General features: G+C 32.3%; 1 protein-coding gene across 5 annotated transcripts in view; it reads left to right on the top strand.

Moving 5' to 3' along the window:
- The first annotated feature begins 368 nt into the window (after nucleotides 1-368).
- The window catches only part of LOC127720312 (uncharacterized), a 416,307-nt gene continuing 388,877 nt past the window's right edge, over nucleotides 369-27,798 (top strand). Inside the window, exons 1-5 of one of the 5 annotated variants that reach the window (XR_007990692.1) lie at nucleotides 369-529; nucleotides 3,716-3,779; nucleotides 4,408-5,129; nucleotides 5,809-7,234; nucleotides 7,270-12,021. Coding sequence is in view for 2 of the 5 variants with exons in the window: in XM_052226882.1 (XP_052082842.1) it covers nucleotides 4,415-5,129; nucleotides 5,809-5,921 (828 nt within the window). In the remaining 3 variants the exon portion in view is untranslated. The other 4 variants (XR_007990691.1, XR_007990693.1, XM_052226882.1 and 1 more) reach the window with 4 other exon arrangements.

The following is a 27,798-nucleotide window of genomic DNA, read 5'->3' as shown; positions in this document are numbered from 1 at the left end:
AGTCGACTATACAAGGCCCCGACATAGAAAAAAGTGAAACAATACAGACATGCATGAATCTTCTAGATTAGCAATTCTTTTTTTTAAATGTACACATCTAATTTATTTGTAATCAGGCTAATGATAAGATCATTTTTACAACACCCCACAAAAAAAAGAAATTTCAGAAATATATAACTCGACCCGCTTTCTGTTCTCCGAAAAAGTTAGAAAGACTCGGAAACAAAATAGACTTGAACAATTGACTGATATTTCCTTCAATTAGGTTACGCAATGGCAACATGTTGCAATCACGTGGGAGATAAATTTCCACTAATTTTCTTTCATTCATAAAATTCCACAGGTGTCGGATTACACTAGTGACGTCATCCCCATCAGCATGAATGAAAAAGGGAAGCTGAGAATTTTAACCGGAAGTTGTAATGAGTAAATAAGAAATTTTTGTAAACAAGTGAAACGTCTTAAGATTTAACTGAAATGTTATTTTATCGTTATCTAACAAATGAAGATGTTTTGAAATGAAGATTTGGTAAGTCATTTAGTAATTTCTATTTTAGAAATCAACCTATGAATCATACACGCACTGCATCAATGCATGGTATCGAATATTGGCAAAGTTCTCAGTGAAATAAAAATATGACTCATCTCTCGACATTTTGTTTGAAGAATGCGTTAATCCTAGAATAGCTTAATGTATAACACATCATTAGTCATTCTCGTGATTACGGATATGTAGATTGTTAGTAAAAAATGTAAGTATTGTAAGTAAGAACATCTAAATCGTGAAGTAAAAAAAATCTTTGTGAAAAAAGGGGGGTGAAATTTATTTTTCATTTTAGGAAGTTGATAAGATTTAAAAAAAAAAAAGGTTGAACTTGGAACAAATTTATTTTGATTTTATGTGTATTAACTTGTCTTGAAATAAGGTTTTTTTAATGTTGTTCTGATTTCCTGTTTTCAAAAATACTTGATGTAAAAATAGCACAGATTTTTTTTTAGATTAATAGTACTTTAGTGTCATTTATTATAATGATTATTGTGTTTCTATTATTAGTTTTTCACACAGGTCAAACCTAAATTGATAGCTTCCTTAACAATTAACCTATTTTAGAAAACAATCGGGTCATGTCATTACTAAGTATAATAGTCCCAATGCAATGTCTCAGGCGAAAAAAAGCCCAACATGACAGCAAGGATTTGTATAGTAATCAATCTTACTATACAAATCCTTGATGACAGTAAAATGGGTTTTCCAAATGATTTTTGGAATTGTTTTTTCTGTGGTTGCAGTACAGTGTACAGAAATTTTATGTTATTTACACGAAAAAGAAATTGAACCAATATTCATATACATGTATGAAAAACTAATAATTTTTTTTTTGGTGTACATGAAAATATAAGATCTTGTATGAAAATACATGTCAATTAAAAAAGATGTGAAGACTACAAGAGAAAATGCAAATTGAAACTCATACCCCCTTTTAATAAAGCAGCACTAATATGGGATATATAGCTAATTCTTGTCTTATACCAAATGGAAAGCTAAATTTACAAACTATTATATATAATCAATAGAAATGACACAGAAATATATAGTTCAGATATAATACAAATGTACTAATGTAGCTGTCTACATGTAGGTAAATATTTGTATTTATAATGGAACAACCGCACCATTTCACTGGGGTAATGTTTTTTTTTCATTCTGAAAATTTATTTCGTACTACAATTTATTAAGAACTTAACTTTAAGTTTAATGGCAGATTTAAGCTCTCAATCAGAATGATATTTTCCTTCTTCTGGATCAAAATATTTATTTTAAATTTAAAAGTTGGGAATTAGAATATTTTTTTTAGAGAAAAACCATAACTCCCCTCACAGTTAAATTCAGGCATTTAAGGTATTAACATAGACTATTGATAAAGGTTTTCATGTCCATTCGGCCCCAAGTTGATTTGTCCCAAGTGGTTCTGGCCCAAGTCTATCCAGCCCACATTAAAAGCTGATCCGTCCCCAATTAAAAAATATTTACAAGGCTTAAAAATTATATATATTTGACTTGTAGTTCATTTTATGAATGATAACAAAGGTGGACAATCTAGATCACATATTCATACATAATTTTCATTAAAGGAGTCATTTATTTGAATTTTTTTTTTTTTAATATTTTAAATATTTATATTAAGATTTAATATATAATTTTTTTAATGTAAAATATGTATATTCAAATCAATTTATCACCCTAATTGAGTCAGTATGAATGATCATGTATTATAAAGCATTTATGTTGATTATGATTTTATTAGAAGTTATCAAAACTGCACTGTGGATGCATGCTAAGTTATACTAAAATATACAATACAGAAGTTAGTACCATCAACAGTTATCAGCAATTTTTCAAATGACTTTGATCTTAACAAGTCTTTCAACTGGTGTAATAATAAACAGTTACGTACACCACAACACAAGCCGATCCCTAAGCTGATGCATACTAACTTTGTTTTTGTTGAAAGTTATATTAAATATAACTCAAATTTAGATATGTGGTTTGATTTTCCAAATGTCATAAATCATTAATACTGTTTACTTAAAATATTTTTCCGATCATCAGCGAAATTTACATGAATTTCGTCATGTGCAAAATTCACTTACCTTGAATGACATACTGTGGATTCATTATTATTTGTTGTATACCAATTTTCGTGGATTTCGTGGGTACAGGTGAACCACGAAATTAAATGTTCAACGAATTACAAATTTTCTAAAGGATTGTATGCAGACTTCGGCAAAACCACGAAATCAAATATCCACGAACATGTAAGTTTTCCTTAATCCACGAAAATTGGTACCCACGAAAATAAATGAATCCACAGTATGTCACAATATTATAAAAACCCTCCTGATTTTTATAGTACCTATTCATTATTTTACTATATATGAGGCTGGATCGACTTGGGAATGGAACAACTAAGGCTGGATGGACTTTGAGCCGGAATGACCTGATGCCTCAATAAACTGACATCTCGAATGAGAGTGAGGTGTATACACCGGCAACACTATGTAATAGTTTACAGTTGCAATAGATGGGCTGAAATAGCAAAATTTGGAAATTGACATGTTTTTTTGGAATTGCAGAATCATTGAAGGGAAGCAACATAGCACAAACTTGATCTATGAGTCATCAGATGCACTAGTAACTTTTCTTCCAAAAAAACAGTACCAGATCCTCAGGAATTTAAAAAAAAAGAAGCTTGGAAAAGTAGATTTTTATAAAATTTAAAAAAAAGTTCAAGGGTTGAAATTTCCTAAAAGTAGGTCAACGTAAACACAATGCAATTTTAATTTGTAAGTCATTATGTACATTTTGTACATGTAATAGACAAATCTGCCAAAACTCTGATCAATTTTAGAATTTCTGCAGGCACAACAAAAAAAAAAAATCCAAACAAATTTTTGAATTCCAAAGGATAACAGACATAAGTATCACTATATAACACTTAGTGGAAAGTGCATAAAATTTATTGTGATGATATTTTGAAGTGAAAGGTCACCCTTAAGAGAGTCAAGGGTTTTATATGCATGTATAAGGCATCAATGTAAAGGATGGGAGGTCCTGGACCTTTTGTAATTGAAAAGTCAAAGAAAAAGAAAAAACAGTTCCCAGACCTGGTAGAACCCATACTAGATTCTTATATTTTTTTAATTTTTCTTACAGTAAGTGCTAATCTGAGAATGAAGAGTAACGACTGGTAGATGCATGTGATGGAAGGTACAGTGATGTAAGTAAACTGCCATTTGTATCTTCAGTGCTAATATGTACAATTCAGAAATTATAACGACATATTGTAGTGCTAACATGTACAAATCACAAACTACTGCTAACTGTTAGATGTACATACAACAACTATAGTGCTACATGTACAAATTACAAACTACTGCTAACTGTTAGATGTACATACAACAACTATAGTGCTACATGTACAAATCACAAACTGTAGTCTTTTCAGAATACTAGTCCTAAGACCAATATTCCAACATTTTCCTTATGTGTCTACCTGTAAACAAAGTTTTGCAAAAACCTCCTAGTCCGAATAGAATTTTACTAGTCTGGGGCATCGGACTAGTTGTTAACGGTGCAGACTTCTAGTAGTGGTATGTAATATTAACATTTAGTGTCCTTTGTTTAAAGTAAAAAGAAAATTAGTTATTACTTATAAACTCTTCAGGGGGCAAACTCAAGATCTCTCTTACATGTCTTAGTCTCAACTAATTATGAATGAATTAAAAGGTGACAAAAAAACAATCTCACATACACAAATACAAAATGCATTAAAAAAGCAATGAAATTAACTGATCAGAGGATTTTTTAACTTTTGACAGACACTTAAATGTGTATTTATTTTTCAGTTAAACAATGGGACATGTACACTCAAAGAAGAAAAGACACAAGTACAACAAAGAACTAGCCGATTATATCAACAGAAATGTGCCAGATTACCATGACAACCAACAAACTGTAGATCCTGTGGACGTTGATCAAATATCTCATTTTAGCGAACCTTTTCTACACAGTTCATCGACCATTCAACAAAACATCACAAAAAAGTGGATGACAATGCCTATTACCCATGATTCTCGAGAAGGATCGCCACTTCTAAAAGCTGCACATATTTCGTACAAGGACATTAAAGTTGATGACCATCCAGCACTTACAAAACTCCAAAATGAACAAAATACCCGTTTGGAAAAAATGGAGGAAAGGATGAACCAAATTCGACTTCATGCAATGCAAGAAGCAGACAGACGCAAATATGCATATTTATTTAGAGCAAAATCACGACAAAGTCCAACCAAAGACTTGATAAAAGTACGAAAATGTCAGACGGACAACTATTTAATGAAAACACGACACAGTCCTACAAATGACCTCTTACTGAAAGCCAAAGATAAAATAATACAAAATTCTAATATCTGTGATGAAAAAGATAATCAAAAACTTCAGTCCAGCATTGATGACAAAGGGGAGGTAATCCCTGTCACTGTTGTGACTGAAACCAAGAAATCCACGACAGGAACCGAGAAGTCCATAAAGCAACAGATTGTACCTGCATTTGATACTATTAATCTAAGTAAGTTATTAAGAATAATGCAAAGGCCTGGATATTTTTTTTTATACAACTTCAAAATTTTAGTCATTTCCAATGATACAGAAACCCAATGAAACCAAACAAAATAGAGTTTAAAATGTTTTTTAAGTTTGGTTGGTTAAAAATGAATAAATCACTATTGATTTAATCAAGGACTAGAAAAAAAAACAGAAAATAAAACATTGACAAAAAAGTTTGGTCCATGAAATCGCAAAATTTAAAGTTTACTAAAAATGAATAACTTTTTGTCAACTATATCATAGCATGCAATGAGAATGAATATATGCGAAAATTAAATTTGGAGAAAACATTCATACACTGAAACCACAGTTAATTTTTTGTCTCTTGATTTCAATGGTCTATGTTATTTTCAAATTCTTCTCACCGTATGAGCTTCCTTTATTAAGGAACACCAAGGAAAAGTCCAAGTAGATTATATATATTTTGTACACAGTAAAACTATTGTCAACCTTTAAAAGGTAAAATACAGTTACTATATGCACTTCTTTATTTAATATAAAATATGATAGTTAGTAAAAAAGAATTAAAAGTATGTTAAGCAAACAACATTCAATCAATCATATTTGCAACATATGATTGACTGTGAAAAAAGTATTAAAACATTTTTGTTTGAATATAATTATTTTCTTTTCTTTTTCAGGTGATCCAAAATCTGTTTTACTCCTGCCATTTTTGTTGCCTATATTTTTATTGTTATTCATGGTTAGAAGTTTTGCACAGTCAGAAAAATGGAAGAAAGATAGATCCAAATAAGACTAAGGGCAGATAATTACAAAACTAAGGGCAGATAATACTGTAAATTCAGAAATTACTAAGTTTTGATTAATGGAAATAATCACAGAAGGATATTCATTGCACATGTTGCAATAAATGAAAATCATTTTCACTATTTTTGATAATGTTCAACTGTGAATTTATTTATTTTGGTGGGTATCAATTTCCATGGACTAGATAAAAACTGTACTTTTGTGGAAACTTGATATTTTAGTTTTGACAAGGTCTACGTGTACATACAAGCCAATAGGGATTTTGAAGTTCTTTTTTACACAGGAATCCATGAAAATTGGTGCCTCACAAAAAATAATGAATCTACAGTATTAATAACACAACATGACGATTTTAAGTCAAATTATGGAATATCAATTGAAGGAAAAAGCACTTATGGATTTCTGAAATTACAGTACTTCATTGACAACAAAAAGCAGGTATTTGGTAAAAAAGGAAAGATGATGGACAGAAATAGGGCAAATTGAATTATAAGAACTACACAGCATCTTGGTAATGTGCAATCAATTTAGATAACAGGTGCTTAAATTTTTCAGTTTTGTGTACAAATTTGTTGTATCTGTTCTACATGGTTTAGTGCTTTATCATAGTAATGCATCAGTTTTCATATACTATTTCTAGGGGGTATTTAACAACCCTGATTTCCTATGAGGGTCTTACACAGTCAGTTCACATAATTTTTCAGATACAATATAATTGTGTACTGCATGACAAAAACAATGCAAACTTGTACAGTGTACTAGTTGGTCCAAAATAAGGTTCAGTTCCCCTGTGTCCTTTCTGTGCACCCACTCTACCGTTATAGTCCTGTCATATACATTATTGTTTTTAGAAGGACAGTCAATACTTTTCAATGGAAAAAAAATTAATTTATCTGCTATTTAGAACCCAAATATACCTTAAAAAACCCAGACAAAATTTTGTTTAAATTTCAAATTTATATAAAACTTAATTAGGTGGCCCTTTAAGGCAAGAAATTGTGCTAATGTGAACTTCATCTTAAACCTGTTCCCCTTTGACCTTTAATCCTAGCTAGGACGCTGCTGTATAATTTATTCAAGATTGGTATTTACACTTTTGTATAATAATGTATGAAGTAATCATTTTTTCATGTGTACTTGTTTTCGCTAATTTCGTGGTGTCTACATGTATGTAAGAACGTTAAACAGTTCCCTAGAAGGTCTAATAAAGCACGTTTAGAAAGTACCATATAAGGTCTTATAATGCATATTAAGAAAGTACACTGTCTAATAAAGCATGTTTAGAAAGTACCCTAGAAGGTCTAACAAAGCATGTTTAGAAAGTACCCTTGAAGGTCTAATGATGCATTTTCAGAAAGTAACCTAGAAGGTTTAATGATTTATCTTATTTTTTTTTTAAAAATGATGAAATTTCTAAAACTAGAACCAAGAAATGGTCTTTTTCTTTAATAAAAATTTGCAAAAATGACCTGCCACATTAAATGACAGTTCATTGATACTGAATAACTGATGAAACATGTTTTTGGATATATGTGATAGGAATTTTGTCAAACATATGTCAATTTGAATTTCCAAAATGTTACTCTTAAACTTGTAGCTCAGTTACTTATTTGTTAAAAAAAACATAAATATGTTCATTTTAATGAAGTATATGTATTGAAAATGCACAGGGGTTCTCAACATGGGATTTTGGGAACAGTTGTGCAGCTGGGATTTAAAAAACACCCCCCATTCATATATTGAATAATTGTGAAATCCATACCTACATTGTATACATATATTTCACAGTGAAATCATAACCCATTCATATATTTATCAGCTCAAATAGTACCTAAATATATCATAATTGGTCAATTACTACCTATTGATACATTTCCTTGGTAAAATTGCACCCCATTGATATATTTGACGTATCAAAAAAGGGACCCATTCCAGCGGCACATATGTATATACCTTCATATAGGAAGAGACCCCCCCCCCCCGTGTTGAAATGTTATATTAAATTCTAAGTCAAATTTAATTTTAAAAAGGATCATTTTCTGTAATCCTGATCTGAATCTGTAATTCTATATCAATACTTAAAATTTGACTTCTAACATGTCTAAAGTTGAATTAAACTGTAAACAGTTGTGGATCCAAGATTTTGAAAAAGAGGGCCCGCCAAGCAATGTTAGGTGAGGGACTAGTAAAAGGTATATATGCAATAACCATATATGTAGCTCCATAAACCCCTACCTAAAGTAAAACGCCTCCCTTAATAAGTAGAATTTTCTTGTTTGTAATTGTTTAGATTGCTACGAACATGTCAGCGTTAGATTTTTTGTCAACTCCAGATTTTATTGTCAACTCCAGATTTTATTGTCAGCTCCAGATTTTATCGTTGGTTCCAGATTTTATTCTGAAATGCAGTAAACAACTTTTGTATTAAAATGTCTTTTAATTGGTTTGTGGCCATCTTATTTATTTTGTATTTAATTTATTGAAAATACACCCATTTAGGTCACAGCAGCATACACATACAAGTAACAATAATTTAATATACAAATTTGGAAAAGCTCTTTCCAAAAGACCAATATTATATATATCCCATGTGTGTATTAAGTTGAAAGATTTTTGCTTGCACTGACTTCAATTCTTTTATAAGGTCATAACAATGAATGAATAATTTTATTATTATAAGAATTGTCACAAAAGTGGGCTTATTTTATGCAATTTTGTATTTTATTGTATTTAAAGACTATATAACTGTACATTTATGTATAGACAGTATGACATGTTATTATGGTCAGAAAGATGTGCAATAGTTTATTTTGGATATACTCAGCATTTTGTGCAATTAATTTTACATTATTGTCTGTTCATACCTCATTTTGTACATTTGTAACTTTTAATTGAGCTGTTATTATATGCACACAGCAACTCATAAGGTTTAAGCTTTTATGTTTCTCATCCACGATCGTCAGCCCACCCATGTCCATTAAAGGTTTACATCATATTTTGTGGTAATGTTGAAACCAATTTATTATATGCTTGTAACAATTGATTGTACTTTTTTGTGTACGTGAAAGAAATGCAAATAGGTTTGGACAAGCTATGAATTTTTTGCCCACTCCCCACGTGTGGATTGATGGATCAAAGCAAAATCTATCTGCTTATACTTGACATTTCAAATAATCCTTCACTTTTAAACTCCCTATGCAATGCTTATGGTATGAATAGACTTTTTTCATATTACCGACTTTTGACCATGGAATATATAATTTTTCCATAGGTTTCAAGTACTCTGGTAGGACATTCTGGTACTCCATCAAGTAAGAGCAAATGATAGAAGTAAAATTGAGCTTACAAATGGTGCAATTTGGGGAAAAAAATATCTGTTTTCCAATTATTATGTTGTGTGAATAGCAAACATAAAACAGTAAATTTTCACCAAAATGCAGTTAATGTAAGCTTGATTTTACTTCTTTCAGTTGCTCTTATTTGACTGAGTACCAGAATGTCCTCTCACAGAGTAGGTAACCTGTTGAAAAATTATAAACTCCAGAGTCAAAAGTCGGTAATATGAAAAATGTCTATTAGCTTTTATGTTACCCATCCATGATCTGCAACCCACCCATGTTCATTGAAGTTTTATATCATGTTTTGTGGTTATGTTGAAACCAATTTCTTATCTACTTGTATCAATTGATTGTACTTTTTTTCTGTACAACAAAAGAAGTGCATATTTACTTCAGGGGATTGGCTTGGTCAAGCTAGAAATGTTGTGCCCACTTAGAATGATGGATCAAGACAGAATCTACCTGCTAATACTTGACATTTCAAATAGTCCTTAACTTTTTAACTCCCTATAAGCTATGTATTACTTATGTAATGAATTAGATATATTCTTTAGAAAGTCACAAGTATTTTTTTTTATTTCACTTTAAAAGATGCAACTAAAATATTGATCTAGCAATATGATATTTTGCCACAATGTTTATATAAATAAGAAGATGTGGTATGAGTGCCAATGAGACAACTCTCCATCCAAGTCACAATGTATAAAAAGTTAACAATTGTAAGTCAAAGAACTGAGACTCATTAAGAATATTTAAGCTGTGCTCGTAATTAGTGCTATTAAAACTTTTGTTCAATTTTCTCCACATGATCTTTTTTAAATATTCATGTCTACAAATGTTGCATTGGAAGGGAGATAATTTCTACAAGTACCTTTGGTTGACAAAAAAATACTTTTAACAAGTTAGTTGAATTTAACATGTTATTTTCCATTTGAAAAGTTAGACAAAAGAAAAAAGAACTGAGAGTCATTAAGAATATTTAAGCTCTGCTTGTAATTAGAAACCTGCTTTCATATGGCGATCTTTACATCAACCCTAGATGATTGAAATCTAGTTTTGAATATTTAGATTTTGTATTTAAGGATATTAATGTATATTGAATTATTTCATTTCATAGGTAAATGTTTTTGGAAAAGAATGTTGTTTTTATCCATCTTTACCAAAATATTTCAAATTACAGTTTTGAGCCACTTTTAAGTATTAATGGTTTGTGTTCATCTTCTAAATTTGCTATAATGTTGTAAAGATCTCAAATACTCACAAGAAGTTATAATACTGAAATTTTAGTGAAAATTTAAATACCTGCAAAATGTAGGAAAATTTAAAGGACTTTTTGAAAATGACAAACCCTGAAAAAGGACCTACCCAATGTATTTCAATGCTTTTCTGTTTCTTTTTGTTTTTTTACCCAAATATTTTGGCTTTTAGCAGGCCATTAATTTTTGAAATGCACAACTGATACATCAGAATTTTTCCCCATCACACAAATTAAATATTTGATATACTTTTTCATGTTCTGACACCTTATAAATGTGTACATCAGATATTGCTTTGTAAATTAGAATCTCATCAACATTTACAATTTGTTTTTCATCAATGTGTACAATGTATTTTCATATGTGTGCTAAAATGTCACAACAAGATAAGTGTGTATAAGATTTTTTTTTCAATTTCTTTTAAGGGGGGTGGGGTGGAGGACCTACACCCATCTCTTTGATCGAAAAAAAAAAGTCATTTTTTGGGCCATATAATCCCCATTTGAAAAGAATTAAAAAAGTATAACAAAAATATAGAACTCCAAGGCAAATTCAAAAAGGGGAAGTCCTAAAAAAATTGACATGTATTTGAAAGAAGAAGCATGATTTATATAAAACTTTTGCAATACATTTATTATGTCTTCATTTATCAGTATCATTTATTAATATGTTTATAAATTATAATATAATAAATGACACTGTCAGAACTTTTATGTAGGTTGTATACTATTGGAAAAAAAATCGAAAGTCACAAATTTCTTTCTTCATAAAATATTATTTATTGTGATGCCATCCATTACATACACTTCATATTGGTTATTCCATTTTTACCAGTACATGGTGGGAGTTATCATAGAGAGGTCAAAATGTCTAGATTGTTCCCATGAGGGTCTGGAGAGGTCTTTATTTCTGTCTTTAATTTTATTAGAAAAGAAAGATCATTTTTCTCTTTTTTTTTTTTCTTTTTTTGCTCATTATTCTGTATTCTTTTATTTTTTGCTCACTTTTTTTTCCTATTCTTTATATTGTTTTGTCCATTATTCTCTATTCTGTAATCCCCCATCCAGACCCTTATGTTTCATACTTCATGATGAAATATTTGAAAAAAAAATGGTAAGGTAACAAATCGTTTTTAACTATAATATATTAAATAGATATTGATTAGAAATCCAAATATTTTTCTTAGAAATTCTCAATAGATTTTAATATGTAATATTAAATTTTACGTAGAAAGAAAATATCTCACTTATTTTGTTCAGGTAGAGTAATTTTTTCTCTATTTTATATCTATTTAGTTATGAAATTTAACAAGTATTTTGTTTTCTTGTTTTGTATTATTCAGAAAACAGCACATTGTAATAAAGTTTTTTATCTCCTTTTTATTTCTTTACTTGTACTTTTAAGTGTATAGTAAACTTTTAAAATGTCATTTATTGCATAACAGGGGTATGTGCATATAGTTTATAATAAAAATCCTATATTTTTAAATCTATTTGGTGTTTTTAGAATTTATTTATATAATTTTGATTGTCCATGAAATATTTGCCACTGGATGTTAAGCAAACAACAATCAATCTATATATAATTTAGATACTACAGTGGCGGATCCAGGGGGGTGTTCAGGGGGTTTGAACCCCTCTTTTTTTGACGATTAATGCTTTTGAATGGGGACATGGTTGGAACCTACCCTTTTAAAAATGGCTGGATCCGCCCCTGTACTATGAGATGTAGATTATTCTGAGTTCATCAATGACACCAAGTCAACAAAACACATCTAGCAGTCAGCATACAGTCTTCAGCAGTAGACAAGTGAGGAGGGGGGCATGGTTTTTTTCTTCAGACAAATTTTGTTTCACTGTAATAAAAACAACCTTAAGATTTCTTCCTCAATAATATACAGGAACAAGAAAATAGTTTTGAAACTCAATATTGTATTTTTTTCTCTGCCCTTCTGACCCCCCCCCCCCCAAAAAAAACAAAAAACAAAACAAAACAAACAAACAAACAAAAAAACACACACACATACACAAAGGATGAATTTTCACTGCCTAAATATAAAATATACATTTGATACATATGAGATGTACCCAACATTCTAAAGCTGCACTACATCAAGCGATTAGAGCTTTTACTGATGTTAATGTTTATGTCAAAAGTATCTGCAAGTCTTTAACATTGAGCTCAATATTTTAAAGAAATAGTTTCCAGCCATGGAAACTGATGGATGTGCCTTTTCCATGCCAGAACCTGACCAGAGGTTTTCTTTTGTTACATCTTTATGTTTTTATACGACCGCAAAAAATTTTGCGATCGTATATTGGTATGACGTTGGCGTCGTAGTCGTCATAGTCGTCCGAAGACACAGTGGTTTTCGCACTCTAACTTTAGTTTAAGTGAATGGATCTTTATGAAATTTTACCATAAGGTTCAATACCACAAAAGGAAGGTTGGGATTGATTTTGGGGGTTATGGTACCAACAGTTAAGGAATTAGGGGCCAAAAAGGGGCCAAAAATAAGCATTTTCTAGTGTATGGATCTCTCTGACATTGTACCACAAGGTTCCATATCACAAAGGGAATGCTGGGATTGATTTTGGGGGTAATTACCTCAAAATTTTAGGAATTGGGGACCAAAAAAGGGGCAAAAATCAAGCATTTTCATATGGACAAATACTTGAGTACAAAACATAATTTAAAGCAGTGTAAGGGAGATAAATCAAATACATCATTTGAATTACTTCCCTTGCACTGCTTTTAAATTATGTATAAAGTAATGGTTAATGAACAATTAAGACAATTTAAAAGAGTAAGGGAGGTAATCCACATACAACGTTTTGATTACTTCCCTTACACTGCTTTTAAATTATGTTTAAAGAAATGCATATTTATAAAGGAAGACCAGTAAAAATATCTGCAAATGTTGAATCTTTTTTTTATTTACAAAAAAATCCATATGAAAGATTTGACACCATATTTTAAATTCTATTATAAAATAGATTAAGTTAGCACTATGGAAAAAAAAGGGGGGGGGGGGGTTAAAAAGAAATTGTGGGGGTCAATTTTTTCTCATTTCAGATTTCAGAAATCAAAAAGAATTATTCTTCAAATATTTTTTTTTTTCAAATTTCAAATATTGAAAAATTTCAAGAAGTATTCTTTAATCGCACAGTATGGCGCATTAGATTTGTAAAATCTTTGACCACATTTATTTATTTGTTATGCCAAATCTGACCGTGTATTTAGATTTTTAATTTTTGGTCCAGTTTTCAAATTGGTCTACATTAAGGTCCAAAATTAAACTTAGTTTGATTTAACAAAAATTGAATATATGGGGTTCTTTGATATGCTGAATCTAAACATGAATTTAGATTTTTGATTTCGGGCCCAGTTTTCAAGTTGGTCTAAATTGGGGTCCAAAATTAAACTTTGTTTGATTTCAACAAAAATTGAATATATGGGGTTCTTTGATATGCTGAATCTAACCATGTATTTAGATTTTTTATTTGTGGGCCCCGCTATCAAATTGGTTCATATTGAGGTCAAAAGGGTCCAAAATTAAACTTTGTTTGATTTCATCAAAAATTGAATTCTTGGGGTTCTTTGATATGCCAAATCTAACCGTGTATTTAGATTTTTAATTTTGGATCCAGTTTTCAAATTGGTCTACATTAAGGTCCAAAGGGTCCAAAATTAAACTTAGTTTGATTTTAACAAAAATTGAATATATGGGGTTCTTTGATATGCTGAATCTAAACATGTATTTAGATTTTTTATTTTGGGCCCAGTTTTCAAGTTGGTCCAAATTGGGGTCCAAAATTAAACTTTGTTTGATTTCAACAAAAATTGAATATATGGGGTTCTTTGATATGCTGAATCTAACCATGTATTTAGATTTTTTATTTGTGGGCCCCACTATCAAATTGGTTCATATTGAGGTCAAAAGGGTCCAAAATTAAACTTTGTTTTATTTCATCAAAAATTGAATTATTTGGGTTCTTTGATATGCCAAATCTAACCGTGTATTTAGATTTTTAATTTTGGGTCCCGTTTTTTAAATTGGTCTACATTAAGGTCCAAAGGGTCCAAAATTAAATTTAGTTTGATTTTGACAAAAATTGAATTCTGTGGTTCTTTGATATCCTGAATCTAAACATGTGTTTAGATTTTTTATTATGGGCCCAGTTTTCAAGTTGGTCCAAGTTGGGGTCCAAAATTAAACTTTGTTTGATTTCAACAAAAATTGAATATATGGGGTTCTTTGATATGCTGAATCTAACCATGTATATTGATTTTTGGGCCCCGTTATCAAATTGGTCCACATTGAGGTCAAAAGGGTCCAAAATTAAACTTAGTTTGATTTTAACAAAAATTGAATATATGGGGTTCTTTGATATGCTGAATCTAAACATGTATTTAGATTTTTTAGTTTGGGCCCAGTTTTCAAGTTGGTCCAAATTGGGGTCCAAAATTAAACTTTGTTTGATTTCAATAAAAATTGAATATATGGGGTTCTTTGATATGCTGAATCTAACCATGTATTTAGATTTTTTATTTGTGGGCCCCACTATCAAATTGGTTCATATTGAGGTCAAAAGGGTCCAAAATTAAACTTTGTTTTATTTCATCAAAAATTGAATTATTTGGGTTCTTTGATATGCCAAATCTAACCGTGTATTTAGATTTTTAATTTTGGGTCCCGTTTTTTAAATTGGTCTACATTAAGGTCCAAAGGGTCCAAAATTAAATTTAGTTTGATTTTGACAAAATTGAATTCTGTGGTTCTTTGATATCCTGAATCTAAACATGTGTTTAGATTTTTTATTATGGGCCCAGTTTTCAAGTTGGTCCAAGTTGGGGTCCAAAATTAAACTTTGTTTGATTTCAACAAAAATTGAATATATGGGGTTCTTTGATATGCTGAATCTAACCATGTATATTGATTTTTGGGCCCCGTTATCAAATTGGTCCACATTGAGGTCAAAAGGGTCCAAAATTAAACTTTGTTTGATTTCATCAAAAATTGAATTCTTTGGATTCTTTGATATGCTGAATCTAACCATGTATTTATATTTTGGATATTGGACCATAATAGGTAAATTAAAAAATTTTAAGTTCTTGGACCACATTCATTCTGTGTCAGAAACCTATGCTGTGTCAAATATTTAATCAGAATCCAAATTCAGAGCTGTATCAAGCTTGAATGTTGTGTCCATACTTGCCCCAACTGTTCAGGGTTCGACCTCTGCGGTCGTATTAAGCTGCGCCCAGCGGAGCATTTTATTGTTATTTAGAGAATTTTGCATGTCAGATTTAAGGTAGTCTCTGTCAAAATTCTCAACTAGATTCTAGGCAATTGTCTATTGTTCAAGACAGTATGTTGACCTCTAGACGCCTTTTAAGTTCTGTTTTTGTATTAATGTATGCCCCTGGTCCACATCTACTTTATATTTGACCACCTCAGTGGTCTAGAGGTAGCGTGCTTGCCCAGGGGCGGATCCAGCCATTTTTAAAAGGGGGAGTTCCCAACCCAGGATAAAGGGGGGTTCCAAGTATATGTCCCCATTCAAATGCATTGATCGTCCAAAAAAAAGAGGGGGTTCCAACTCCCGGAACCCCCCTCTGGATCCGCCACTGCTTGCCTGTAGTGTGTGGAGGTTAATGATTCGATAAAAGCCAGGCCATTTGTACATTTGAACATTTGTAATTGCTGCTTCTTCTTTAAACACAAGACATTGACTTAAGTTGCCTCGTATTCAGAATACTTTATCTAGATAGAACGCCAAGTCTTCCTGCAGACTTGTGAACTAGCATGTTTAAAATAAAATGTGTCGGCGTGCCTGTGTTGGGTATAAAGCAGGTTTTCCTATCGAATTAACATGTTCTTGTCCTGAGTTATACACTTGCCACTGGATGTTCAGTACCAATTCATCTTCATCTTTGTCGTCGTCCTCCTCATTATCATCTGACATCATATTAAAGAACTCTCTTTTAATTGCAAGATCAAGATGGCAGATATTGTCAGCTGGAACAAAATTCCTTGATATTAAATTAGGACATGTGGAATGATTTGAAACAAGACAACTTTCCACCAGAGACAAAATACATGTAACTAGATGGGATAGTATGGCCTTCAACAATGAGATAAAAAAAACATACCACAAACCAAGCTATAAAAGGCCCCGACGTGAAACTTGATACTAGTACTAGTAAGGTGTTAAATAATTTATATGTCTGGTTTCATGTTGAACATTTGCCCGACTGCATTGTCAAAATCGGCTTATAATTTTAATGGCAGACAGCAGGAATCATTAAAAAATTACATACCTCAACAATGTGTTCAAAATACCAACGACACACTTCATTCCAGGAAAAAAGCACTGGTAGGCAAGGAGTCAGATAAATGTGTCCGGACCGGTAGGGTGACATGTCACTCACAGTGGCCGTACATGTAAACTAGCACGTTAAAAATCCATTCGGCGAGTCAGTCTAGTGCGAAGCAGGGTTTATATTCATATCATTTTATAATAATAGATCTAAGATGTGGTATGAGTGCCAGTGAGACAACTCTCCATGATCCAAGTCCATCAATGTTCTCATCCTGAATTCGAATATGCTTTTTAATATTTGCCAGCAACTGGACGTTAAACCGTCACCCAGCCAGCATCTTCTTGAAAGTCACCAATATATATGAGTGTAACGGTTTCTATATGAGGATATGGATTGGGTTTACAGAATATAGAGAATAATGACAAAAAAGTGCAGAGTTAACTTGGCAAAAAAAGTAATGCATAGAGAAAAATAGCGGCAAAAAATAAAGAATAGAGAATAATGGGGTGCTAAAATATAAAGAATAAAGCATAATGGGCAAAATGGATAAAGAATAGATAAATATGTTATAACAAATTAAAGTATACAGAAATGCGGTACCCCTACCCCAGTTCAGAACTTCCTATATTGGGGCGTGTTTTATTGGTCTCTTCTGCACATCTACAGAATGTCTTCTGGTGAAGAGTCCAAAAAAATGAATCTGGACCTCTTCTGGAGATATACTACGGAAGATCAATCAAACAAAAATTCAATTTGCCGTCGAATATAGCAGATTTTTGTTGTGTTGGATGACATATTAAATGAAGTTTACGATGATTTTATAGAAAATTAAGATACGTCCGGTAGACACTGGGACTATTCAGTATACTAACGTATAATCTGACCTGATGAAAGTCCCAGGTAGACATGACTGTAAAAGTGTGCTCTGTTCGTGACACTTTTCTTTTTTCTTTCCTCTAACTCAATTTTGCTAGACAAATCAGGCGTAAACCCCCACTATTTGATTTTTAAGAATGATCTTAAACTGCACAAAAATTCGTCAATGTTTGTCTCGAATACGATCAAAAAGGACATCTTGTCTATCCATTTTGTTTTAAAGTAACCAAACTGGATTATTTTTGTATAAAGCAAAGATATCGGAAAGTTCTCAAAATCATTTTTCTCTGGTGGTCCTTTGAAGAAAATCTTCTGGTCCTTACTATTATTTCTATTGCATAATTTCGATAGTCAAAACCTTCGGACCACCACTTTTCAAAAAATTTCATTGTATATGGATCTATATGCAAGTATACAATGTATACCAGACATTTCTCAGACTGTTTTTTCTCCTTATCTTTAATAAATCCGTTGGTTGTGTACTGATTGATACTTCAGTCTGGGAAAACAAGATTTATTTCAGTACTATAGTTGTAATTAGCTTTGAACAAACTTCCAGTAATTGCAAATACTCTTATTTCGGTGCTTTGTGTCTATTGTCTTAATGTAAGTTTTTTTCTGTGTCTCGTACCGATCTTTTGAGTTAATCTAATTGAGGGTTGAGCGCTCACAAACATGTTATTGTACTGTTACACCACTGTCCCATGGCAGGTTAGGGGGCTGGTTGGGCCGGATCCCGCTAACATGTTTAACCCCGCCACATTCTGTATGTATGTGCCTGTCCCAAGTCAATAGCCTGTTATTCAGTGGTTGTCGTTTGTTGCTGTGTTACATATTTGTTTTTTGTTTATTTTTTTGTACATTAATTAGACCGTTAGTTTTTTCGTTTGAATTGTTTTACATTTGTGATTTCGGGGCAATTTATAGCTGACTATGCGGTATGGGCTTTGCTTATTGTTGAAGGCCGTACGGTGACTTATAGCTGTTAATTGCTGTGTCATTTTGGTCTCTTGTGGAGGGTTGTCTCATTGCAATCTTCGTTTTTATATCAACCCTGCATTATTTTTTGTGTGCCTGTCCCAAGCCAGGAGCCTGTAGTTTAGTTGTTGTCGTTGGTTCATCTCTCGACTCATATTTGATATTTTGTAAATTATTTTGTTATGTATAATTAGGCCGTAAGTTTTTTCGTTTGAATTGTTTCTCACACTTTTCACGTCGGGCATTTTGACAGTATCGGATTTTGTCATTGTTGAAGGCCTTAATTACGGTTACCTAATTGCTTACATCCACTTCACATTTGAACTCCGGTGGATAGTTGCCTCATTATCAATCATACAATTCTTCGTTTTTATTTATTTACCTGACTATTAAACTCGTGTTTCCTGAACCGAGTCATGAACACGCATGACATATTTGTCACTGGGCGTTAAAAATTAGCAACAAACAATCAATCAATTTAAACTTGTGTTTAATAAGAAGAAAAACCATTTGATATTCATTCATTTATTGGGGTGGGGGCAGGAGGATTTCATATATGAATATGGTTGGCTGGTAAAAGCTGAAAAATAGGCACAATTAGCGACAGATTAAAAACGTTAATAATACCCTCTTCCCTGTCCCATCATTCATCTATAAAATTTAAACTGACCACCACGGAATAGCCCAACTTAGTGTTGAAAGTAGCGTTAAACACCAATCAATCAAAATCCCTTCCCCAGAATATCAAATAGTCGTCCCTTAACTGTTATTGTCCGTGTAGTTCTTATATTTATCCAGCTTATCGTCCTACAGGGATGTCCTACTAAGACTGTCATACCATAAAAACGTTTATAACACAGCTCACATTCTAATATATTTGCATTCATAAATTTAATAATGTCATTTAGACTAAACGACGCCATGTTTGTTATGTGCCTCTGCCGTCTAAACTACCTATCAAAAAAGAAGAGGTAGAAGAGAGCCAGAAGATCTTCCCTATGCAAAAAAAAACAGAAATGGACCTCTTCTGGCTGACTACTGAAGAACAAAAAAACACGCGCCTGGTTATGGATTATGGTCCAGGAACACAGTTATCGTCCTTTGACAAATATAGTCCCTACTAGTACTGTGGACAGTGTATTAGTTGCAATTTTTTTTTATACCCCTTTCAAATTTATTTCTTCATGTTTTAAATAGTAAGTAGGGGGATGAATTTACACTGTAAAAAAATTGGGTCATGAATTTTAAAGTTTTAAAAGAAGTGTCTGAATTAAGCTGTCAAAAGAATTCAAGACCCCCTTGACATAAAATTGTCCATATTTTGAGTTAGACCCGTGATACAGTGTTCTATAATTTTGATATAACTTATTTTTGTCCCAAAAGTAGTACACAACATTTAAATTTTCATTTATTGTCTGAAAGAAATGCACTACGAAATAACAGTTCTCGGACCGTATGGTTTTGGTATCAAATTTGAATTTCGAGATACATGGCCGTCGCCACAAATCATAGTTTTCCATAGAGCTACTCAGTATACGGAATATACATAAAATAGCTTCTTGGAATATTAGATTTTTTCATACGTTTTTATATATATATATTGAGTATGGATGGTTTTATGATGACTTTTCTTAAATTTAATGTTCTCCACCACGTCGACAGATTAATTGAACGAAAATCAGAATAAAAAAGTTCTTCTCATTTATGAGGTAATGATTTTATAAATAAATCTATACCAAATCATGTCAACAAATTGTGAATTCATTATTTGAATATAATTTGAAAATAATTTATTAAGATTTTTTTCCTTTTTGGGAACACAGTATCTTATATAAGAAAGACAAGTAAAAACCTAGCCTTGTAAACCTTAACGGAGACCAGCGATAAAATTTGAGACCAGCGAGAAAATTTAACGAATCCCAATCTGAACTGCAAATGACCCCACGTTTACTTTGTAAATACGACCGGGTCCCAATTTTGCAGTTCTACTTTATTTAGCCTTAAGAAAAGGAATTGCTATATCTTGAACTGCATGGGCATTACAATTGCTTGCAAGCTGAAGTATGGGGATAACAATTTGATATTCGGCGGGTAATTAGACAGTAGGAAATATTTTTGCTTTTTTTCTCTATTCTTCATTTTTATTGGCCTTTTATTTTTCGTTCTCTAATCTATTAATCCTATTCAGACCCTCGTCATATCCCTTCATTTTGTTTTATGTCCGTTTTGGCGATAAGTTCCTTTCGAAATAATGGTATTCCGGAAGAGATTAATGTGTTCCCCTTATTGCAAATGCGTTAATTAGTGCCTATATATTCGAATCTTAATTTGTGGCTTAACGTCCCTATTAGGAATCAACTTAACAACAGTTCATAAAAATAGTTTAATATTAACTGCATTTCATTGTCACAGTTATCGTCCTTGTTTCATAGCAAAAAAGAAAAAAAATACTGTACATTCCTTTAAAACAATTCATTATTCTGATTAATCGTTCCTGATATAACAAAGTTTGAACGTTTATCCAATGTAAGACATTTTCCTTTGATGAAAAAGATGTTATAACCTTATATGAAATCTGTTTTCAGTTTAAAAGAAATCCTTAATATCAGTACACCGACTTTTTGCAGCTATTTACAGTCAAAAATAAAGGTAGACCCTTTATCTACCTTATTCGATCGTACGCCATGCAGATCAACGGACGGGACTGCGCATGTAACGTTCACAGTGGTAAAGTAACTGTGACGTTACATGGACCTCATTAGCAACAGCAACCGTGCGACATCATGGAGGGTGTGTTTTAGGTTGTCTTCTTTGTGTAGTTAGTTTACTTAAATCTTATTTGAAAGCTACACTTTTATCATCAAACATTCGCCATGGCTGTCTTTATATGGTTGACATCACTGGTGGCAGTTATGGTTCTGGAGTCAGCTAATAACCCAGAAGATAAAATTAGGTAAAATCTCGACACTATTAAGACTCTAGCTGGACGTGTTTGCTTCCATTCATCTATTACTTGCAACTGCATTCTGTATTTATTTTATTTTTAAGCCATTTTTCTCTATTCTTATAATTTTTGCCTGTTATTCTCTGTTCTTTATATTTTAGCATCCCATTATTCTGTATACTTTATTTTGTGGCCTATTTTTCTCTATTCTTTGCAATTTTTGCCCTTTATTCTGCACGTTTTTGCCCGTTATTCGCTTTTCGGTAAACCCCATCCATACCCTCATTGATCTTTTAAACAGTTTAATTATTTCCTTTACATATTTAAACCATGATATCTTAAATCCGTATATAAAAGAATCTGTATTAGACTACCGGTAACAAAGATGTTAACAGGACAAAACACCAGTGTCTATAATATGCGAATCCTGAAATACCATTTTTACTGTTTCCGTTATGAATTTCTAATGTAGAATGATAAATAAACAGCCGAAAAATTCATGATTTTTGAATAAATTAAGAAATAATATATTATAATATGTACTGTTTTTGGAAATTCATGATATAGGTAAGAGATGTGGACGGATTTTCATCGCACCTTACAGCCATCCATTTGTAAAACACTTGATACTTTACAAAAGTAAAATTTTCAGCAACACAAGATTCAGTGAAAGTGTCTGAGCCCGGCCGCCTACTGTAACATTATCAGTAACGTAACTTTATTTTGTACATTTAGCTTTCATTTTAATTTAGATAAAGCATACATGTATATATGCATATAAGCAACAAAACGGGTTATATTATGATAATCAGTCTTTATTTTTTGTTCGTTTCAGCATTGAAACTGAATACACTTTCGATCTCATTGACCTAGAATTTATTGATTATGAGGTAAGGATTCACCATAACATTGAAGTATTGTTTTGGCTTTGTGAAATTTTGAAGTGTGGCAATTTCATTTTTAGAGCTTTTCGTCACAATTTATTTTGCGCTTCGCTTACATTTTAAACAGGTTCACTAAAAGATTATAACTATTACCACAACGATATCCCGAATGCAAGCGACTTAACTGTAGTTGCTTTTTAAATATAAATCACAAATATTTGTAATAATTCCCTTTAGGTAAATCTACATGTATTCATTCATAAGGAAATAGCTATCTGCAATCTCTGTTCCCCTGGTCTGTTACATCTGCAGTCCTGATAGCAATAGGCTGTCGGATTTATAATCCATATAATTCGACACGGTACGGCGTATACTAATACATCCATTTGTATGGGTTTTGCTCATTGTTGAAGGCCGAATCTGTTGATTTAGAAATCGCCACTTCGACTGACACAGTGTTATAAGTTGGATAGTTCATAACTGTAACATATGATCATATATATTTGTGCTGATGTATAAAAAACGTCTTTTTTCAGAATATGTCTTTCGGATGTCCTTATACTTGGCATGACACCATAATGATTGTAATGATTGGTGCATTGTTCCTTGCAGCCGTCTATCACTGCAAATTACTATGGAGAGAAATTGAAGGTAAAGTACTAAGTATACTCTGGCGTAGAAGTCAGGGAATGGAGAGGTGGGCAAGGTGAGCAAAACTATGTTTTTGTCCCCCTACTCTATTTGGCAAAAACAATGACAGTTACAGATGTACATGAAAGCGAATACTAAAAAACTTCTATATAAACATAAGAAGATTGCCAATGAGACAACTATCCACCCAAGCACAAATCAAACGAAATTTTGACACTAAAAAAATGATTTGCACGTTTTAAAAATTATCTAGCAACTTTAAAATCAATTACTGAATATTGTTTTTGTTTCAATTTCACTTACTAAGTAATTCTTTTTCAGAAATGAAAACAGTTTTCGGCCAATGTATAAAGGGTGATGAAGAAATGTCTGATGTTTCAAACTTTTACTCAGGTAATAAATAGATGATAATCAGGGGCGTAGCTAGGCCAAAATGATGTGTACTCAATGCCGGGGAAGGAAGTCATACGGCGAGGGATCTGTGGGCCGCTCAAGGCCCCCAAAAGCTCTGGAGTAATTGATGCAAAATCCTGCATTCTCGCGATTTCCTGGGACTTTAAATGACCTCACAGAAATCTTATTTTAATGAGTAACAAGTCAACTTTTTTAAATAATTAAATTTGAAAAATAAAATTAATTAGAGAAAGTAAACTTCTAATGTGTAGTGGGTAGAACTTGTTTATATATTTGGTACAACTAAAATATATAGTGCCACCACCATATATTTTAATTGTTACCTAATCAGTCTCAACTCCCTATACATTAGACAATTCAAATTTCTAAGCCAACACCGTGGAATTTTTTTTATTGAGAATATACATAAAAAGATGGAATTACATTTCTCTATGTTTTATTTTATAAGAGAACAAACAGTCTTTCTTTAAGCTTTTAATTCTCAAAGTTAATTCTGAAAATCAATGACAATTTCCTTTCCTTTCTTCTACTGAAGATGTCCAAAACCGTGTCTGTTGAAATTTGTTTTTCACGGTATATGTTTAATAGACCAAGCCCAGATAAACGATTGGTTTTCATTGTATTTCTCTAGTCTTCTCATGGTACCGAAAGATCGTTCTGCCGTTGCCGTCGAGACCGGCATACATGCATATACGTTTAGTATATTAAAGTTTCCCAAATATAAATCCTTGTTTATAATATCATAATTTGGAAACGTTTAACTATATATAAATACGTTTGAAGTCCTGAAATCTACAAGGAAAAGTATCAAATTGTTTCCGATTTCTATTTATCAACTTCCAAATCGAGAGTATTTTATTTTTACAAAGCAAGGAGAACAAGCACTTTTAATCTCGAGGCACGTATAGTTAAATCGGGGGAACACGTTGAACGAGGCACCCGTCTTGCACGACCGAACGTAGAATAAAAAAGTAAAAACCCGTTGATCGTCAAATTAAAAAAAACGACGAAGACGTTGTAAGAAAATTACCATTAACAATCTTAAGTTTATATTAAGTTTGACTGGACTATTTAAACAAATCTGTTATGACGACGTATGTAAGACTATACATATCTCACAGGATAATCATAAGAATGACTTGTTGCCCAAGAACGTCATATTTTATTTCATCAGTTATTTTGAAATCTTCAGAAAAGAGGCATTGCAGCCGTAACAGTTGTGTTCTGACACCCCGAGGACTCAGCTATTTTAATTGTCTGCATCAGCAACACAATCACGATTGAAAAGAGTAGACTAGTTTCCGGAACGAAATATAGTTACAAAGTGACTATTAGCATATTTTTATAATACTTTTTAATTTATTCTATTACTTTAGTTTTATTCTTACTAGATTTGCCATATTTTTATTTTTTGTCAAATTTTCGATGTGTACGCAACTGCGTTATTGCGTACGGGTTGCTACGCGCCTGATAATTTTAGTAAATTTAATCCATATATTTAAGGTTGTTCAATATTCAGTAGCAAATATTACATTTATATTCATCAATTTATATTAGTCGTTGACATATAGCAGTATTCTAAAAATAATTTAATGATGCAATGCAAGGTTAGGCATCATAACTAATTTTGAGGAAAAGAAGGTGGGAAAAAAGAAGGTGAAAATTCAGTTTTCAACATGAAAGATAAGCCAGTGTGTGCATGGATGGGAGTTTACAGAATAGAGAATAATGGGCAAAAAATATAAAGAATAGAGAAAAATAGACCAAAAAATTAAAGAAATAGGGAATAACGAAATGCTAAAATATAAAGAGTAGATAAAAATGGGCAAAAAATATAAAGAGTAGATAAAAATGGCCTAAAAATTAAAGAATGCAGAAATGAAGGAGCCCCATCCATATTCCCTCAATATCGGTGTTAACGTTTAGTTATTACTCGTAACAGAAGATCGTTATGGAAACTTTGTTATAAATAATGCTATATAATCTTCCCTTGTTTGAAAACATATTATATACGCATAGGTGTAAATATAAAGCTATGTAGAATGTATTTTAGTAATTAAGGTATCATATTCCAGAATGTTTTTCCTAACCCCAAAAAAGAAATTTCTATTCCATGTAAGCAATATTATATACATCTCTAACTTTAACTTCCAGAAACAGAATGTTTAATTAAAGATATGAAAAGAATGTCGAAGGCTATGGAGAAGCGGTTCAAAAAGATAAAAAAAATAATTCCAGAAAAGAAAGATCGGGAACAAATCAAAGACGATGTTGATTACATCCGAGACAGTTGGTTCGGGCAATATTCGGCTTTCAGCTTACTAGATATTAATCTGGACTCAAAAGACAATGGTGATTTGAAAACCGAGTTGGCCGAAATTCAAGGACGTTTCGGTATGTAATTTTCATTTTTATTCTTTCATTTTTCTTCGTTACATTACTCAGATTGTATATCAGCGCACTTGTCTGTACTTATTGGTTTTGTCTTAAGAATATGATTTGAGGCTTGTTTTTTTAAACTGATATCAATTTTGAAATATATATTCTAAGATCAATAAGCTTCTGAGGTTTTTTTTATGCGTGTTCCAATGAACGTGGTACGTTTATATACAAAAAAAAAACTGTGACTGAAAGAGATTAGAGTGCCGTTTCTAATATTTTGATAACTATTCATCAACTTTTTTTCACAGACTCAGCAATTGGAGAAATTGATCAATATATGATTGAAGATACAGAGGTCCTGAATGTCATAATCGAAGATGTTCAAATGTTGGAGAGATATTTCGGTGAGTTTCTTTATATGTTTGAAATAACTGGAATAAATCAGTCTTGATTGATTCTTGGTGTTTAACGCCACATTCAGCACTCTTGGCTGGTGGCCAGTTTTTTCCTCGTGGAGGAAGTCAGAATACCAGGAGAGAATAACCGACCTTCGGTAGGAAAACTACAATTTTAGTTGATTAAGATCGAAGTCGAACACACCTTGCCACGACGGCGGAATTCGATCTTAAATCTGTTATTTTTAAGTTTTGCCGATACTCTTTTATGCAATGCTGGCAGTGGCGGATCCAGAACTTTTCCTAAGGGGGGCCCGCTGACTGACCTAAGGGGGGGCCGCTCCAGTCATGCTTCAGTGATTCCCTATATAATCAACCAAATTTTTCCCATGAAAGGGGGGGGGGGGGCCCGGGCCCCCCAGCCCCCCCCCCCCTCTGGATCCGCCTATGGCTGGAAAGTCGTTATAACGGTTTAAACAGCCATAAAAGTGTCTGATAATTACGATATGGTGTTTCAGTATGCTATTTAACTGATGCATAAATTTTAGCAACACGACGGGTGCCACATGTTTTCCCTTCCGGAGCACCTGAGATTAACCCCGGTTTTTGGTGGGGTTCGTGTTGCTCAGTCTTTAGTTTTCTATGTTGTGTTTTGTGTACAGTTTTTAGATTTTTGGTCACCCCCGGTTTTTGGTGTGGTTCGTGTTGCTCAGTCTTTATTGTTAATGTGACCATAATTGGGATCCAGTACGTAGCTTTTAGATTTCAAAGGAATGTTTAGGGCACATTTCTATTGTTCATATAATTTATTGAAAATAATGCACTATTATACCCCCAATGGGGTTGATGGCATACAAGAAAACAAAATAACACATTACATAATACATCTCAAAAATAATTTTAAAAAAGACATGAATTCATATATGTACATATCATGCAGTTGTTGAATCCTATATACCCCCTGATGAGACAAAACTAATATATTTTCCTTCAACCGTCATTCTTGCTACGTATAAGTTGTGGTATGATTGTCAATGAGACAACTCTCAACCAGAGAACAAATGACATAGAAGTTAACAACTATAGTTCACCGTACGGCCTTCGACAATGGGCAAAACTCTTACCGCATTTTAGGCTTTAAAAGACCCCGAAATGACAAATGTAAAAAAATTTAAAAGAAAAAACTAACGAGCTGATTTATGTACACAGCAATAAACGAAAAACAAATACGGAATACAGCAACAAACGACAACCATTAAATTACAGGCTCTTGACTTGGGACAGGCTGGCACATACATAATGTGGCGGGGTTAAACATGTTTGCTAGCGCCAAACCATCCTCCTAACCTGGGACAGTGGTGTAACAGTAAAACATAAAACAAACTATAAAAATCAATTGAAAAGGGCTTACCTCATCA

Source organism: Mytilus californianus, unplaced genomic scaffold (assembly GCF_021869535.1).
Source record: "Mytilus californianus isolate M0D057914Y unplaced genomic scaffold, xbMytCali1.0.p SCAF_11, whole genome shotgun sequence".
In the NCBI taxonomy this organism is placed as follows: domain Eukaryota; kingdom Metazoa; phylum Mollusca; class Bivalvia; order Mytilida; family Mytilidae; genus Mytilus; species Mytilus californianus.
The sequence above is the reverse complement of the archived record's forward strand: the minus strand, read 5'-3'. Positions and strand labels throughout refer to the sequence as shown.